This window comes from Hypanus sabinus, chromosome 5, assembly GCF_030144855.1.
Source record: "Hypanus sabinus isolate sHypSab1 chromosome 5, sHypSab1.hap1, whole genome shotgun sequence".
NCBI classification, from domain to species: domain Eukaryota; kingdom Metazoa; phylum Chordata; class Chondrichthyes; order Myliobatiformes; family Dasyatidae; genus Hypanus; species Hypanus sabinus.
Window position 1 is genome coordinate 134,232,369 of NC_082710.1, and position 17,979 is coordinate 134,250,347.

Genomic DNA, 17,979 nt, shown 5'->3' on the forward strand with positions numbered 1-17,979 from the left:
TTTGAGCATGTACCCTGAACAGCATTCAGACTGGTTTGCTAGAGGGTTATAGATTTAGCCAGCTCCATCATGGACACAACCATCCTATCCATCAAGGACATCTTCAAAACATACTCCCTCAAAAAGGTAGCATCGTCATTAAGGTCCTTCACCATCCGAACCCTACCCTTGTCTCATTACTAAAAGAGGGAAGAGACACAGGAGACTGAAGACCCACACTCAATGTTTTAGGAGCAGCTTCTGTCCCTCTGCCCTCAGATATGTGAATGGTGCATGAACCCATGCACTATTCCTCTTTTGCATTATTTATTATATTTAATTTTGTAAATTATAGAGTCAAGAAATACTACAGCATGGAAACAGGTACTTCTGCTCATCAATTAATATGCATGGGTTCCACTGACCACCATAACTCTCCCAACCATTTACCCATCCACATTTCTCTTAAATGTTGAGATCAAACCCACATCCACCATTTTCACTGGCAGCTTGCTCCACAATCTCACTACCTTCTTAGTGGAGGAATTCCCCCCTCATGTCGGCCTTAAACATTTCACCTTTCACCCATAACTCTTGACCTCTAGTTCTGGTCTTACCCAACCTCAATGACAAAAGGCTGCTTGCATTTATTCTATCTATACACTTCATGATTTTGTATACCCCTATCAAATCTCCCTTCATTGTCCTATTCCCAATTTCCCTACCCAATTTCCCTTGGGGTCAATAAAGTATGTCTGTCTGTCTATGCTCAAGGGAATAAAGAACTAACTTATTCAATCTTTCCCTGTAATTTATAGTAATTTTTATGTATTGCATTGTACAGCTGCCATGAAGCAAACTACACAACATATTCCATGAGAATAAAAGTGATTCAGATTCTGACATCAGAAGATAATCTTCAGAAAATGAATTTTACTTCCATTCACTGCAACAGATAATACCTTCTTATAGTTCACAAATGTCTTATTGCCAAATGTGCGTGGCTACATATTGCCAACACACAAGAGATTCTTCAGAAACAACAGACAGAGGAAATGTCAGAATAGATTCTGTTTTAACTATCATAAGAATATTGATTGAAATGTTGCTTTAAAATTATTGTTTGAAGTTAGTTTAAACGTACTCCTGCTGTATAATTGTAGACATTTGAGAAACCCAAGATAAATTTGAACAGATTCTGCTCTGAGGATTGACCGAGTGCATTAAGTTTCCATTTGAATAAATTTGTTCTTCCTTCGAGTCCAGGACTGTCTTCAGAGTACTTGCTCCACACTGGGACCATTCTTGAGAAGGTGGATTGCATTTGCAAGGAACAATCAGAAAAGTCATACCAATGGTTGACTTAGTGACCACCACATGTGCCAGAACCCAATCTAACCCACTTTATATGACAGAACAGGCTTAAGGGTCCAATTGTTCTTGCTCCCATTTTGTTGTGTCATTATTCTGTTAAAGAAAGTAACACAAGATTTCACTCAAGTTTAGTCTTGCTTAGAAAATCTTCTTTCAAAGTTATTTTTATATGTCACCTCAATGCCCACTGAACATAAGCATGCTGAGAGCAAATTTGCATCCCCAAAAGCAGAAATAGTTTCAACCATTTCAACAAATGTCAACTGGCAAGAAAGTGATGGAAGGAAATATAAACTTTAAGACTTGAAAGGATGTACATTATTTGGTCTCCTCACCGCTGGCTATTTCTAAAAAGTATGCATTTGTGCCAAAAATCAATTTCATTTTTATGGAATTATCGCAAGTTACAGGAAGTTTAATTATTGTTAAATCATGTTAGGTGATAAATCATTTCCACAGATAATAATAACTTCTTCACGTGGAAGGGGAAATCACATCTGGACATTAGTATTTACTAGTGGTAAAAGGCTTCATTTTAAAATTCATCAAGCAGACACAGCAATAGAATAAGCACACAGAACACAGACAGCAGTAAAAGGAATCTTGGAACTGGGCAGAAGCAAGTCTAGTCTGTGAATTAATTCAACAAAACTAGGTCTTCGACGACAATGCTAGTATTCTTGGTATGTGACTAAGGGAATTCACACCACATGTATCATTAGACCTTGCATATAAATTTGTTTAGAGGAAGGGAATGAAGTTAATTGGTAGTGTGGGTCAGACAGTGGAATTATACAGTATTGCAAAGAGAATGCAAAAAAGATTGATGCTTTTGACAGATTTTCTAGAAAACAAGATAGAAATCTGAATAAATTTTTGAGAAAGTGATCCTGCTAATTGTATCGTTAAGTACAAAATGGTGGCTGGTTGGTGGGGATGGGGTGGGGGAGAGGAGGGCAAAAAAGTTTGTGCAGAGTTGAAGGGAGGTACATAAAACACTAATGTGATGAAAGATTACCAACACCAAATGGGAATGCTTTTATCCGAATAGGGAAGGTGATTGGGATAGGATTAGTTATGGAAAAAAGACAGCCAAGTACTTTTGAGGGGAAAATGACATGATTATGGTAGATGTATATAACAATACATGGTGGAAACAGTTAAAATAAAGGTTTCAAATTGAAAAAAATGCAAATAATCAATAGATATTTTTAATTAGTCTGGGCTGTTGTTTACAAAATGAAAACATAATACAAACAATAGGAAGCACTTGTAAATGAGATGAGATTAAATTATAAATTAAAGATGTCCTGCTAGCTACAGAATTCCTCTAATCCTTTATAGCACAATGCTGTTGCAGCTCGGGGTGTTCCAGAGTTTAGATTTCAATTCCAAACAACCTCTCTAAGGAGTTTCTACATTCTGCCCATTGCGTTATTATGTCTGTACATAATTAAGAACTTCAGTTCTCAGTGTACAATGTGGGCAGTTCACCCGGAACCGGAAGTGAGGTTGGCAAATGGGACACACATGCGCTTGGCGGGTCCAGAGTGAAATGTGGTTGACCTGAAGCATTCCGTAAATCTGTAAATAAAGTAGTTGTAGTGCTTTTTTTAACCCACACTAGTTTGTCTTTATAAAGAACAAAAACATAACACCGAGTCAGAAGTCAACATGAATACCACTAGGATCCGACGCAGAGAAGCTGCTAGCTAGCAAGAAAGTATGCTGCGTCGAACTTCACGAAGAAACTGAGATGAAAGAAGCCTTGAAAGTTCTGTAATGGGTAATCTAAGTCTTGCCACAGCTATACTGTTTACTGCCAATTTAGCTGGTAATTGGAAATGCTTCAAACAGTGGTTTAATATATATTTAGCGGTAAGCTTTCTACATGTAATTGGCAAATATGCTTTGAACATCTATAACAGCTTTCATGTTGATGGGACAGCCTTGACATTGAGGAGTATTTTGTCCTTGTAAAAATGTCAAGTTTGAAAGATATAAGTTCTTTTGTAACCAGAAACAAGGTGCTAGCTTTGACCAACACTTAGCTGAACTTCACACACTGAGTAAGTCCTGTGGGTTGGAAGACTTGAGAGACTCACTAGTCAGAGACAAAAGAGTCTCTGGAATCACAGTTAATATTCTCAGAGAAAGCTTGCTCTGAGAAAAAGATTTAGGACTGGAAAAGGCAAGATTTACCCAGAGAAGTTAAAAATGACCGGCTATACGGGAAAGAATATTTGAGTAAAAGGAGGGTGTATAGTGACCTTCAAGCACCAGGATCAGCATTCAAAGGCACAATTACTGATTGTGGACAAGGGAGCACAGGCAATATTAGGTCTGAATGCATGTGAAAACCTCAAATGGAGGGAGTTTTTGTAGTGGCTTCACAGACCAAAAGTGAGCAGAAAGACTATGCAGATGTATTTGAGGGGCTCAGGTGCTTACCTGATGTAACTTGAGAACCTTGTAACAGCATCCATGAGAGACACAGAGAGGTTATGCAAGAGAAGCTCAAGAACTCCACCTTTCACAGGCATCTGCACCTGCTACACCAGCATGACAATCTGGATATTAGTGCAGAACGGAGTGATCATGATGAAGGAGTAGCACTCTTGCTTCCTCATCATGCGACGGTGGAACAAAATCTCATCAACTTCCAGTTAAAGACTGAAAATCAAAAAATATCTCCATGATACTCTCTGAAGTTGAATAGGAAAAATAAAAAGGAAGGTGGGGAGATCACTCAGACCCAAAGTTCAGAGCAACAGCACCGATTCAACACAAACCAACAGGAGGAGTTGATAACTGTGATATGCAACCAACAGAAGGGGCTCTGTGACTTGAGACAGAATCAGTTGGAACTCATGCAAAGACCCACTGATCACATGGATGTAATTCAGGGCTCCATTATGAGGCGCGTTGAGCAAATTATCATCAAATAGCAAGAACAAAAAGAGAGATGGACAGAAAGTATCCTGACAGAAGGATGTGAAAGAAATGAACACATAGTTCAAAGTTCTCAATAAGACATTGGTATTAGTGCAACAAGTGAAAGCAAGGCATCTGTTGAAACAAATAGCAGTCGAGAAGGGATCATTAAACCACCATAGAAATGGATTGAGAGTAACTGAGTGAATAAGGGACTTTATTTGCTCATTACAATTGAGCAATGTAAATACCTTGTGGGAAGATGTGTCATTATGTCTGTATATAATGAAGAACTTAAGTTCCCAGTTTGCAATATGAATCGTGCACCCGGAACTGGAAGTGATATTTGTGAACAGGACACTCACATGTACTTGGTGGGCTGGAAGGTCCAGAGTAAAATGCGATTGAGCTGAAACCATTCAGAAAAACTGTAAAAGGAGAGTTCTAGCATTTTCAACCCATGAAAATTTGTCTTTATTAAGAACAAACATGACACCTATGAAACCTTGTGCTCTGGTTTCATACCACTTTCCAAACATTAACTGGCTAATAGTTAATTGGTCATTGTGCTGTCTTTACGACAGTTATTTAGTTTATAATATTTTCGCTTAGTGATTCATTCAATAGTATTTTCTAGTTAGAATTATAAGTGTTTAAAGTGTATTCATTGCATGTAAAATATATCGGCATGCGATGACGTCACATCCGGTTTCGCCGCGTCTTGTGGGAAAACACCGGTTTGAAATTAGCGCGAGGGTGGGGGCTTTCCACGAGGCTCACCTGAGCACAAGCAGTTTGCAGGCATGAGAAATCACAGTGAGAGCAACGCTGTAAGTTAATAGATAATCGATATATTGAACTAAGATGTTAATAGTGATCCTGTTAGAGGTAACGTCGGTAGATAATGTTTATGCTTTCGTTAGTTAAAGAGTCGCGGATAGTTTGCATGGAAGTGTATTTAAAGTAGTCAATGGAGCAGGTAAACTCTCCCTGTATACTGCACCTTAGTGTAATGTAGTTATAGTCACCTTTGCAAGTATTTACACTTGAAATGTGATATTAAGGAAGGAACAAATACTGTATCAATCTTGTATTGTTTTATCAACAGTTTTCACCATATGTTAATGTGAAGAGTGAACAGTAAATGGTTAATCTTACTGCGATCTGGTTCTTATTAACTGTGGTTTATCCGGACGTTAAATTCGGCGTTTCGTTACACCCGAAGGAGAACGTGACAGTGAAAAAGCGGCATTATCAGGTGTTTCAAGTGCTGCAATGTCAGCTCAATCCAGCATCAAGTCGACGCCGCCCAGCGACAAGGGCAGTAAACCGACATCAAGTAAGCCCACCCGGGCGTTATCAGGTGTTCCAAGTGCTGCAATGTCAGCTCGATCCGGGATCAAGTCGATGGCGCCCAGCGACAAGGGCAGTAGAACGACATCAAGTAAGTCCGCACAGGCAAGAGCCAAGGCAGAAGCCGCCAAGGTGCGACTGCATTACGCCAGACAAGAAGCAGTTTTGAAAATGAAACTGGCCCCAGAGAAGCCGAAATCCAGAAAGAAAGGGCCGCCAGACAAAAAGAAGAGGCTGGCAGAGAAGCCGAAACCCAGTTGGAAATGACAAAAATATCGACAGAGTTGCATGTGCTGCAGCTAGAAGGAGAAGGAGAAGCTGCCAGGGTGGAAGCAGAGTACATAGAAGAAGCTGAAGGGTCGCGTGATCTGACCGAAACAAGCTCTGCTTTGGAAAGGACCAGACTGGAACGCACGAGCGACTATGTACAATATCAAGCAGACAGGCAGGCTCGTCTCCCCTCTCCATACCTATTCGATAACTTCCCCAGCTACGAGGAAGAGAATTTACCCTCGCGGCCCCGCGATGAAGTCAAGAATGAAAGAGCTGACAACCGATATACTTTGACACCAAAGTTACAAAGTTCGATGCGAAGAGACGCGGAGGTTGAATCCAGGATGGCAAATTCCATGAGAAACGTGCGTTCTCAGTCATATGGGCGCCAACGCACTTCTCCAGCCCGCATGCCGCTTGCAGCCGATCCCACGCTGCAGTATTTAGCACGACGGGATCTCGTCACTTCGGGACTGTACCAGTTTGACGATAAACCCGAAAATTACCGTGCTTGGCTCTCCACATTCACCAACGTGATTGACGGGGTCCAGCTCAGTGCAACCCAAAGGTTGGACCTTATGGCGAAATGGCTGGGGAAAGAATCACGCGACCAGGTGAGACGCATGCGTTCAGTGTACATCAACAAACCTGAGCTAGCCTTAAGCGAAGCGTGGGAGAGACTTTGGGAGAGATATGGGTCCCCCGACATTATTGAAGGGGCGCTATATCGACGTCTGGAAAACTTTCCTAAGGTGTCAGCCAAAGATCACTTTAAGTTAAGAGAATTCGGAGATTTACTCATGGAGATCCGAGGCGCCAAAGAAGATGGCTATTCAGCTGGTTTAGTATTCCTAGATACTCCATCCGGGATTAGACCAATTGTGGACAAACTTCCATTTGGGCTGCAGGACAAGTGGCTGACTGTTGCCTCAGAGTACAAGGAAGACCACGATGGTCGATTTCCTCCCTTTGAGCTCCTCACTAGGTTTGTGTGCAAGGAGGCGAAGAGGCGAAACGACCCTAGCCTTGTAGGTCCAGGAAGCAGTTCGATTTACACCAAGCCAGGCAGATCCGTTTCGAATGTTTTCAACATTGATAAACCCGTGTCAGTGCTCAAGACCGAAGCCCTTACGACTAACAACGACCCTGGCAAGTATTGTCCATTGCATAACAAACCTCACCCCCTGAAAGCATGCAGAATGTTTAGGGAAAAACCCCTTGAAGAGAGGACGGCTCTTCTCAAGGAGAAAAGAATATGTTTTAGATGCTGTTCCTCGACCTCTCACCTCGCCAGAGAGTGTACGATCGCCGTGAAGTGTCCGGAATGTGGCAGCCCAGATCACGTCGAGGCCATGCATCCCGACCTGTCACCACAAACCGAGAGCGCTCCTTCACCCCCACAACAGGACGGCGGGGAGGGAGAGGCTCACTCTAGGTCAATAGCTGTCAGCACGAACTGTACAGAAGTTTGCGGTCAAGCTCAGTCAAGTCGTTCTTGTTCCAAGATCTGCCTCACTAAGGTGTACCCTAAAGGAGCCAAAGACAAGGCCATCAAAGCCTATGTGATTCTGGACGATCAGAGCAATCGTTCACTAGTCAGTCCAGAGTTCTTTAAATTGTTCAACATTGAGAGCGAGCGGTTCCCATACTACCTCAAAACTTGCTCAGGCAACATGAAAACCCAAGGAAGGAAGGCAGAAGGCATCCAGATCGAGTCCCTGGATGGTAAAGTCGTCATCTGTCTCCCTCCGCTCTTAGAGTGCAATGAAATCATGAATAACCGCGCTGGGATCCCGACACCAAGTGCGGTGCTACACCAGCCGCATCTCCACCACATCGCCAAACACATCCCAGAACTGGATCCGAAAGCGGAAATACTCCTGCTATTAGGAAGAGATGTTATCCAGGTACACAAGGTTAGGCAGCAGATCAATGGACCACTCAACGCCCCCTTCGCGCAACGTCTGGATCTGGGCTGGGTGGTGATAGGAGAGGTGTGTCTCGGTGACGTACACCAACCGATGGTTAACACACTCAAGACCAATGTGCTAGAGAGTGGCCGCCATTCAATCTTTCAACCCTGCCCGAGTGTCCCGTGCATCAAGGAAGCACAACAAGGCGTTAACAAGCGCGAGGCAAGCGACGAGTCGCTGGGCCAGTCAGTCTTCGCTCTAACGAAGTATGACAACAAACTTGCACAATCAGCTCAAGATACCATTTCTTTAAAAATCAAAGACACCAAGGTCTTCAGAGATGAAGCAAATAATGGGGTTGCCCCATTGCCAATCAGAGAACCACGCCAGCGCTCACCAGATAACAAAGAGCAGGCAGTCAAACGGTTCACGTCCTTACGGAAAACCCGAAAAAGGGAACCTGAGATACAGCAACGCACCCGATTGGCCCACGAGGTACTGTGCACCCTAATGGCAGAGGTCACAGCCATTATAAACGCACAATCATTCCTACCTGTGTCTTCCGACCCAGAAAACCCCTTTATACTTTCGCCATCAACGCTCCTTACGCAGAAGGCAGGAGCACCTCCTCCACCAGGAGACTTCTCAGACAAGGATTTGTACACAAAGCAATGGAGACAAGTCCAGGCTCTGGCAAATCAGTTTTGGTCTCGCTGGAGACAAAAATATCTACCTTTGTTGCAACAGAGACAAAAGTGGACAGAACCCCGCAGGAATCTTCAAGTTGGAAACTTAGTCCTGCTCAGGGACAAGCAAGCCACCCGCAACAGCTGGCCAATGGCCAGAATCACTGTTACATTCCCTATCGAGGATGGACATGTCAGGAAGATCGAATTGAAGACTACCGACCAAGGCGATGTGAAAATTTACCAAAGGCCAGTTACAGAAGTTATTCTACTTCTACCCAATGACTGATTAAGAGACTAAGTTTTGTACTCTGCTCATTGTGACCTTACGAAGGTCAAGCGGGGAGTGTGCTGTCTTTACGACAGTTATTTAGTTTATAATATTTTCGCTTAGTGATTCATTCAATAGTATTTTCTAGTTAGAATTATAAGTGTTTAAAGTGTATTCATTGCATGTAAAATATATCGGCATGCGATGACGTCACATCCGGTTTCGCCGCGTCTTGTGGGAAAACACCGGTTTGAAATTAGCGCGAGGGTGGGGGCTTTCCACGAGGCTCACCTGAGCACAAGCAGTTTGCAGGCATGAGAAATCACAGTGAGAGCAACGCTGTAAGTTAATAGATAATCGATATATTGAACTAAGATGTTAATAGTGATCCTGTTAGAGGTAACGTCGGTAGATAATGTTTATGCTTTCGTTAGTTAAAGAGTCGCGGATAGTTTGCATGGAAGTGTATTTAAAGTAGTCAATGGAGCAGGTAAACTCTCCCTGTATACTGCACCTTAGTGTAATGTAGTTATAGTCACCTTTGCAAGTATTTACACTTGAAATGTGATATTAAGGAAGGAACAAATACTGTATCAATCTTGTATTGTTTTATCAACAGTTTTCACCATATGTTAATGTGAAGAGTGAACAGTAAATGGTTAATCTTACTGCGATCTGGTTCTTATTAACTGTGGTTTATCCGGACGTTAAATTCGGCGTTTCGTTACACCCGAAGGAGAACGTGACAGTGAAAAAGCGGCATTATCAGGTGTTTCAAGTGCTGCAATGTCAGCTCAATCCAGCATCAAGTCGACGCCGCCCAGCGACAAGGGCAGTAAACCGACATCAAGTAAGCCCACCCGGGCGTTATCAGGTGTTCCAAGTGCTGCAATGTCAGCTCGATCCGGGATCAAGTCGATGGCGCCCAGCGACAAGGGCAGTAGAACGACATCAAGTAAGTCCGCACAGGCAAGAGCCAAGGCAGAAGCCGCCAAGGTGCGACTGCATTACGCCAGACAAGAAGCAGTTTTGAAAATGAAACTGGCCCCAGAGAAGCCGAAATCCAGAAAGAAAGGGCCGCCAGACAAAAAGAAGAGGCTGGCAGAGAAGCCGAAACCCAGTTGGAAATGACAAAAATATCGACAGAGTTGCATGTGCTGCAGCTAGAAGGAGAAGGAGAAGCTGCCAGGGTGGAAGCAGAGTACATAGAAGAAGCTGAAGGGTCGCGTGATCTGACCGAAACAAGCTCTGCTTTGGAAAGGACCAGACTGGAACGCACGAGCGACTATGTACAATATCAAGCAGACAGGCAGGCTCGTCTCCCCTCTCCATACCTATTCGATAACTTCCCCAGCTACGAGGAAGAGAATTTACCCTCGCGGCCCCGCGATGAAGTCAAGAATGAAAGAGCTGACAACCGATATACTTTGACACCAAAGTTACAAAGTTCGATGCGAAGAGACGCGGAGGTTGAATCCAGGATGGCAAATTCCATGAGAAACGTGCGTTCTCAGTCATATGGGCGCCAACGCACTTCTCCAGCCCGCATGCCGCTTGCAGCCGATCCCACGCTGCAGTATTTAGCACGACGGGATCTCGTCACTTCGGGACTGTACCAGTTTGACGATAAACCCGAAAATTACCGTGCTTGGCTCTCCACATTCACCAACGTGATTGACGGGGTCCAGCTCAGTGCAACCCAAAGGTTGGACCTTATGGCGAAATGGCTGGGGAAAGAATCACGCGACCAGGTGAGACGCATGCGTTCAGTGTACATCAACAAACCTGAGCTAGCCTTAAGCGAAGCGTGGGAGAGACTTTGGGAGAGATATGGGTCCCCCGACATTATTGAAGGGGCGCTATATCGACGTCTGGAAAACTTTCCTAAGGTGTCAGCCAAAGATCACTTTAAGTTAAGAGAATTCGGAGATTTACTCATGGAGATCCGAGGCGCCAAAGAAGATGGCTATTCAGCTGGTTTAGTATTCCTAGATACTCCATCCGGGATTAGACCAATTGTGGACAAACTTCCATTTGGGCTGCAGGACAAGTGGCTGACTGTTGCCTCAGAGTACAAGGAAGACCACGATGGTCGATTTCCTCCCTTTGAGCTCCTCACTAGGTTTGTGTGCAAGGAGGCGAAGAGGCGAAACGACCCTAGCCTTGTAGGTCCAGGAAGCAGTTCGATTTACACCAAGCCAGGCAGATCCGTTTCGAATGTTTTCAACATTGATAAACCCGTGTCAGTGCTCAAGACCGAAGCCCTTACGACTAACAACGACCCTGGCAAGTATTGTCCATTGCATAACAAACCTCACCCCCTGAAAGCATGCAGAATGTTTAGGGAAAAACCCCTTGAAGAGAGGACGGCTCTTCTCAAGGAGAAAAGAATATGTTTTAGATGCTGTTCCTCGACCTCTCACCTCGCCAGAGAGTGTACGATCGCCGTGAAGTGTCCGGAATGTGGCAGCCCAGATCACGTCGAGGCCATGCATCCCGACCTGTCACCACAAACCGAGAGCGCTCCTTCACCCCCACAACAGGACGGCGGGGAGGGAGAGGCTCACTCTAGGTCAATAGCTGTCAGCACGAACTGTACAGAAGTTTGCGGTCAAGCTCAGTCAAGTCGTTCTTGTTCCAAGATCTGCCTCACTAAGGTGTACCCTAAAGGAGCCAAAGACAAGGCCATCAAAGCCTATGTGATTCTGGACGATCAGAGCAATCGTTCACTAGTCAGTCCAGAGTTCTTTAAATTGTTCAACATTGAGAGCGAGCGGTTCCCATACTACCTCAAAACTTGCTCAGGCAACATGAAAACCCAAGGAAGGAAGGCAGAAGGCATCCAGATCGAGTCCCTGGATGGTAAAGTCGTCATCTGTCTCCCTCCGCTCTTAGAGTGCAATGAAATCATGAATAACCGCGCTGGGATCCCGACACCAAGTGCGGTGCTACACCAGCCGCATCTCCACCACATCGCCAAACACATCCCAGAACTGGATCCGAAAGCGGAAATACTCCTGCTATTAGGAAGAGATGTTATCCAGGTACACAAGGTTAGGCAGCAGATCAATGGACCACTCAACGCCCCCTTCGCGCAACGTCTGGATCTGGGCTGGGTGGTGATAGGAGAGGTGTGTCTCGGTGACGTACACCAACCGATGGTTAACACACTCAAGACCAATGTGCTAGAGAGTGGCCGCCATTCAATCTTTCAACCCTGCCCGAGTGTCCCGTGCATCAAGGAAGCACAACAAGGCGTTAACAAGCGCGAGGCAAGCGACGAGTCGCTGGGCCAGTCAGTCTTCGCTCTAACGAAGTATGACAACAAACTTGCACAATCAGCTCAAGATACCATTTCTTTAAAAATCAAAGACACCAAGGTCTTCAGAGATGAAGCAAATAATGGGGTTGCCCCATTGCCAATCAGAGAACCACGCCAGCGCTCACCAGATAACAAAGAGCAGGCAGTCAAACGGTTCACGTCCTTACGGAAAACCCGAAAAAGGGAACCTGAGATACAGCAACGCACCCGATTGGCCCACGAGGTACTGTGCACCCTAATGGCAGAGGTCACAGCCATTATAAACGCACAATCATTCCTACCTGTGTCTTCCGACCCAGAAAACCCCTTTATACTTTCGCCATCAACGCTCCTTACGCAGAAGGCAGGAGCACCTCCTCCACCAGGAGACTTCTCAGACAAGGATTTGTACACAAAGCAATGGAGACAAGTCCAGGCTCTGGCAAATCAGTTTTGGTCTCGCTGGAGACAAAAATATCTACCTTTGTTGCAACAGAGACAAAAGTGGACAGAACCCCGCAGGAATCTTCAAGTTGGAAACTTAGTCCTGCTCAGGGACAAGCAAGCCACCCGCAACAGCTGGCCAATGGCCAGAATCACTGTTACATTCCCTATCGAGGATGGACATGTCAGGAAGATCGAATTGAAGACTACCGACCAAGGCGATGTGAAAATTTACCAAAGGCCAGTTACAGAAGTTATTCTACTTCTACCCAATGACTGATTAAGAGACTAAGTTTTGTACTCTGCTCATTGTGACCTTACGAAGGTCAAGCGGGGAGTGTGCTGTCTTTACGACAGTTATTTAGTTTATAATATTTTCGCTTAGTGATTCATTCAATAGTATTTTCTAGTTAGAATTATAAGTGTTTAAAGTGTATTCATTGCATGTAAAATATATCGGCATGCGATGACGTCACATCCGGTTTCGCCGCGTCTTGTGGGAAAACACCGGTTTGAAATTAGCGCGAGGGTGGGGGCTTTCCACGAGGCTCACCTGAGCACAAGCAGTTTGCAGGCATGAGAAATCACAGTGAGAGCAACGCTGTAAGTTAATAGATAATCGATATATTGAACTAAGATGTTAATAGTGATCCTGTTAGAGGTAACGTCGGTAGATAATGTTTATGCTTTCGTTAGTTAAAGAGTCGCGGATAGTTTGCATGGAAGTGTATTTAAAGTAGTCAATGGAGCAGGTAAACTCTCCCTGTATACTGCACCTTAGTGTAATGTAGTTATAGTCACCTTTGCAAGTATTTACACTTGAAATGTGATATTAAGGAAGGAACAAATACTGTATCAATCTTGTATTGTTTTATCAACAGTTTTCACCATATGTTAATGTGAAGAGTGAACAGTAAATGGTTAATCTTACTGCGATCTGGTTCTTATTAACTGTGGTTTATCCGGACGTTAAATTCGGCGTTTCGTTACACCCGAAGGAGAACGTGACAGTCATTGTAAATTATCTGTGATTAGGCTAGTGTTAAATAGGTGGTCGGTGTGCCTCATCAGGCTGAAAGGGTATTACCTCTAGGTGAAACAAAACAGAAAATGGCAGAATTAGCCAAGATGAGCAAGAGTGTGCATCATTTCACCTCTTGTGTTATGAGGCAACATTTCAGTTGGCGACATGTACATATAAAAGTTAAAGCATATTACAAAAAGAAAAATAAGCAGACCATTTGAAAATAAAAGAGATTGATATTTTTGGTGTTGATTATAAGAAGTCATGAACTGAGCAGTATGTAGTCTGTCAGCATCTCCTGCATTGTCCTAAATTCTACTTTCCTGCCTAGATCCCATAACATTCAATTCCACAGATGTTTAAAAAGAATCATTCCTATGAGGTATAGAAGTGTAAAGAATCACACTCTACATTTTAGTAGAGGCTTCTTCCCCTTTGCCATCAGATTTCTGAATGGTGCATAAACCCATGAACACGACCTCACTATTCCTCTTTCACACTATTTATTTAATTTTATAACGTATAGTATTTTTTATGTCTTACACTATTCAGCTGCCACCAAGCAACAAATTTCATGACATACGCAGGTAATTATAAATCTGATTTGAATTCTAAATGTTTCAGTTTACCTGGGTAGAGAATTCTGAAGGTTCATATATCTCAGAGCAGATGCTCTTCCTCATCTCAGTGTTCTGAGGGCAGATAAAGTCCCAGTTTTAGGGTCTTTCACCAGAGAAGACATCTCAGCATCTAATATACCAAGGCCTCAATGAGATCAATTCTCATTCTGCAAAATCCAGAAGCAATCTGTTTAATCTTTCCTCCAATATCCCTTTCATGTCTGGAATCAACCTCGTAAACCTGCTCAGTCTTACATCAACTTGGTGTCAGTATGGAGATACGTCTCTTTCAAAGGAGCTCCTTCCCTCCACTAGCCAGCAGGTCACCTTTGGGCAAGGTGTTGCACCTGCTTAACAAACCCTTCCCCACCCCCAATCAGGGGCACGTGAAGCCATGGGAGCAGGTGGTGGGTGGTAGTATTAGCAGATAGTGGCTTTTCATGCAAACAATAATGCGAGGCGGACAATCTCTAAAGAGCATTGATAATGGCTGCGGTCACCCGTCTTGTAAAGACTCTGCCCCTGAAGAAAGCAATGGCAAAGCACTTCTGTAGAAAAATTTGCCGAGAACAATCATAGTTATGAAAAGACCATGAGCACCTGTGACATATGATACGGCACATAACGAATAAATGAATTACCTCTAACACAAGTATTCTTCTTTCTTAAAGATGGAGATCAAAGCTGTATGCAGTGCTCCAGTTGTAGGCTCACCTAAAGTCTCTGCTATTATACGAAAACTAAATGTTTATACTCCCTTGACAGAAAGGACAACATCTCTTTTACTTGATGTACCTACATACTGATATTGGGGTCCTTTAAATACCAATTTGCATCCCATGGTATGTTCCCAAAAACTGCTATTTAATTGAGTAAGCCATACAGGTGATAGGAAGGAGACATGAGTGCATCTGAGTAAAAGTTTTGAAAATAAAGAAACTATTTTCAATAAGTAAGAACTAAGTTTTTCTCTACTTTGGGCTATTTTTAGGGCAGCTTAAATTGAGCCTTGAGATGGCACAGTGATGCATCTGGTGCTGTTGCTGGATCACGGTGCCAGAGACCAAGGGTTCAATCCTAACTCTGGCACTCTGACTGTAGAGTTTGCCTATTCTCCCTGTGGCCTTGTGGGTTTGTTTTAGATGCTCTGGTTTCCCCCTTCATCCCAAAGATATGTGAGTTGTTAGGTTAATTGCCCTGGAGTGCAGATTAGTGGTAGAATCCAATCTGGAGAAAATGAAAAAAAATGGATGAATGTAGGATTAGTGCAAATGGGTGGCTGATGATCAGTACAAACTCAATGGCCAAAGGTCCTCTTTCTGTGCTTTATGGTACAGTATTATGAGAGCTACTGCCTTAAGCATCTACTCAAAAGATATCTACAAACACTACAATATGTTCCTTGTTTACTGACATCTAGATCTTTGAGCACCAATATTCATGAAAAATATAACCCTTTGATACCAGGATAACAGTAACAGATTTTAAAAACATATGATGCTATTCATTTGTTTAAGAAGGACAACAAGGAAAAGAAGTCGGGAAAGTACAGAATATTGAGCCATACATCAATGGTAGGAAATGAATCTTAGGGGTGGGAATCATTCACATTTGGAAAAGAATAGACTATATTAACTTTTGCGTGGACGCCGTTGTTCCTGTTAGAACTGTTCGCTGCTATCCCAATAATAAGCCCTGGATCACTAGCCACATCAAAGGCCTCCTAAACCAGAAGAAGAGGGCCTTTAAAGATGGCGATCAGTTGGAGCTTAAAAGAGTTCAGAAGGAACTCAGAGTACAGATCAGGGGGGCAAAGGAGCAGTATAGGAGGAAGCTAGAACAAAAGCTGCAGAACAAAAGCATGAAGGAGGTGTGGGATGGGATGAAGATCATCACCGGATGCGGTGCAAAGCGGGGGGCAAACATAAGTGGAGATGTGGAGAAAGCGAACCAGCTGAATAACTTCTTCAATAGGTTCGATAGCACAATTTCATCCTCACCGCAGAACTCCACACCAGGCTTGTCTCTCTACTCATCCTCCCTCTCACTTCCCTTACAGGAAAATAGCCACTCACAGGAGACCTTACCCATGCCCAAGATTACGGCTGCACAGGTGGAAGGTCAACTGAGGAAGATCTGTACCAGCAAGGCGGCTGGACCGGATGGAGTATCCCCACGATTACTGAGGGCTTGTGCGTCTGAGCTGGGAGAACCCCTTCAGCGCATCTTCAACATGAGCCTGGAGCAGAGAAGGGTACCCAGACAGTGGAAAACATCCTGTATTGTCCCAATACCGAAGAAACCACAACCAAGGGAGATGAATGACTTCAGACCTGTTGCTTTGACATCGCACGTGATGAAGACCATGGAGTGGCTAATAATACAGAATCTGAGGCCACAAACCAGGCACGCCCGGGATCCTCTTCAGTTTGCATATCAGGAGAAGGTGGGAGTGGAGGATGCTATCATGTATTTGCTGCACAAATCCCTCTCTCACCTGGACAGGGTCAGTGGTGCTGTGAGGATTACATTCCTGGACTTCTCTAGTGCCTTTAACACCATCCAGCCCAGGATCTTAAGGCACAAGCTAATGGAGATGGGAGCAGACTCACACATGGTGGCTTGGATTACGGACTACTTGACAGACAGACCTCAGTATGTGCGGTTGGGAGACTGTAGGTCTGACACGGTAGTCAGCAGCACAGGAGCGCCGCAGGGGATCGTGCTCTCTCCGGTCCTGATCACCCTGTACACATCAGACTTCCAATATAACTCGGAGTCCTGCCATGTGCAGAAGTTCGCTGATGACACGGCCATAGTGGGGTGTGTCAGGAATGGTCAGGAGGAAGAGTATAGGAAACTGATACAGGACTTTGTGATATGGTGCAACTCAAACTACCTGCGTCTCAATATCACCAAGACCAAGGAGATGGTGGTGGACTTTAGGAGACCTAGGCCTCATATGGAGCCAGTGATCATTAATGGAGAATGTGTGGAGCAGGTTAAGACATACAAGTATCTGGGAGTGCAGTTAGACGAGAAGCTAGACTGGATTGCCAACACAGATGCCCTGTGCAGGGAAGCACAGAGTCGACTGTACTTCCTCAGAAGGCTGACGTCATTCAATGTTTGTAGTGAGATGCTGAAGATGTTCTATCGGTCAGTTGAGGAGAGCGCCCTCTGCTTTGTGGTGGCGTGCTGGGGAGGCAGCATTAAGAAGAGGGACGCCTCACGTCTTAATAAGCTGGTAAGGAAGGCGGGCTCTGTTGTGGGTACAGAACTGGAGAGTATGACATCGGTGGCAGAGCGGGGTCGCTGAGTAGGCTACGGTCAATCATGGAAAACCCTGAACATCCTCTGCACAGCACCATCCAGAGACAGAGAAGCAGCTTCAGCGGCAGGTTGCTGTCAATGCAATGCTCCTCAGACAGGATGAAGAGATCATTACTCCCCAACGCCATTCGGCTCTACAATTCAACCACCAGGGGCAAGACATGTTAAAGTGCCGGGGTTAGGACTGAGCTTAAGTTACCACTCAATGCACTTTAGTAAACTATTTAAGAACTTTTTAAAAGCTATTTATTAATGCTTTTTGGGAGGGTGATTTTAGATGCATATCATATTTATACTGACTTAAATACTGTATGTAATTAGTTTTGCTACAATAAGTGTATGGGACACTGGAAAAATGTTGAATTTCCCTTTGGGGATGAATAAAGTATCTATCTATCTATCTATCTATTAGTGGCCCCATCACTTCCCAATCTTGGACACTATTTTCACTCTTCCATCCTCTATCTGCCTATC

The 17,979-nt window shown here is 44.1% G+C and overlaps 1 protein-coding gene and 1 long non-coding RNA gene across 3 annotated transcripts; both read left to right on the forward strand.

Annotated features, from left to right (window-relative positions):
- Nucleotides 1-4,861: 4,861 nt before the first annotated feature.
- LOC132394372 (uncharacterized) lies at nt 4,862-5,663 on the forward strand. The gene is made up of 2 exons (XR_009512293.1): nt 4,862-5,117; nt 5,396-5,663. It is a non-coding gene; the product is annotated as an uncharacterized LOC132394372 (long non-coding RNA).
- Nucleotides 5,664-9,010: 3,347 nt separating this feature from the next.
- On the forward strand, nt 9,011-13,537 carry LOC132394373 (uncharacterized). 2 transcript variants are annotated; one of them, XR_009512294.1, is made up of 3 exons: nt 9,011-9,124; nt 9,403-13,131; nt 13,410-13,537. XR_009512294.1 is itself a non-coding variant. In XM_059970441.1 (2 exons), the coding sequence occupies exon 2, from the start codon at nt 9,911-9,913 to the stop codon at nt 12,806-12,808; it is 2,898 nt and encodes a 965-aa protein (XP_059826424.1). In that variant the 5' UTR covers nt 9,011-9,124; nt 9,403-9,910; the 3' UTR covers nt 12,809-13,390. The 2 variants fall into 2 exon arrangements, 1 of the variants encoding a protein (XP_059826424.1); XM_059970441.1 differs by lacking the exon at nt 13,410-13,537 and having other exon boundaries at nt 9,403-13,390.
- The last annotated feature ends 4,442 nt before the right edge of the window (nt 13,538-17,979 follow it).

Excerpts from the sequence above, each read along its gene's own strand:
- LOC132394373 (XM_059970441.1), top strand. The coding sequence starts at position 9,911 with ATGACAAAAATATCGACAGAGTTGCATGTGCTGCAGCTAGAAGGAGAA.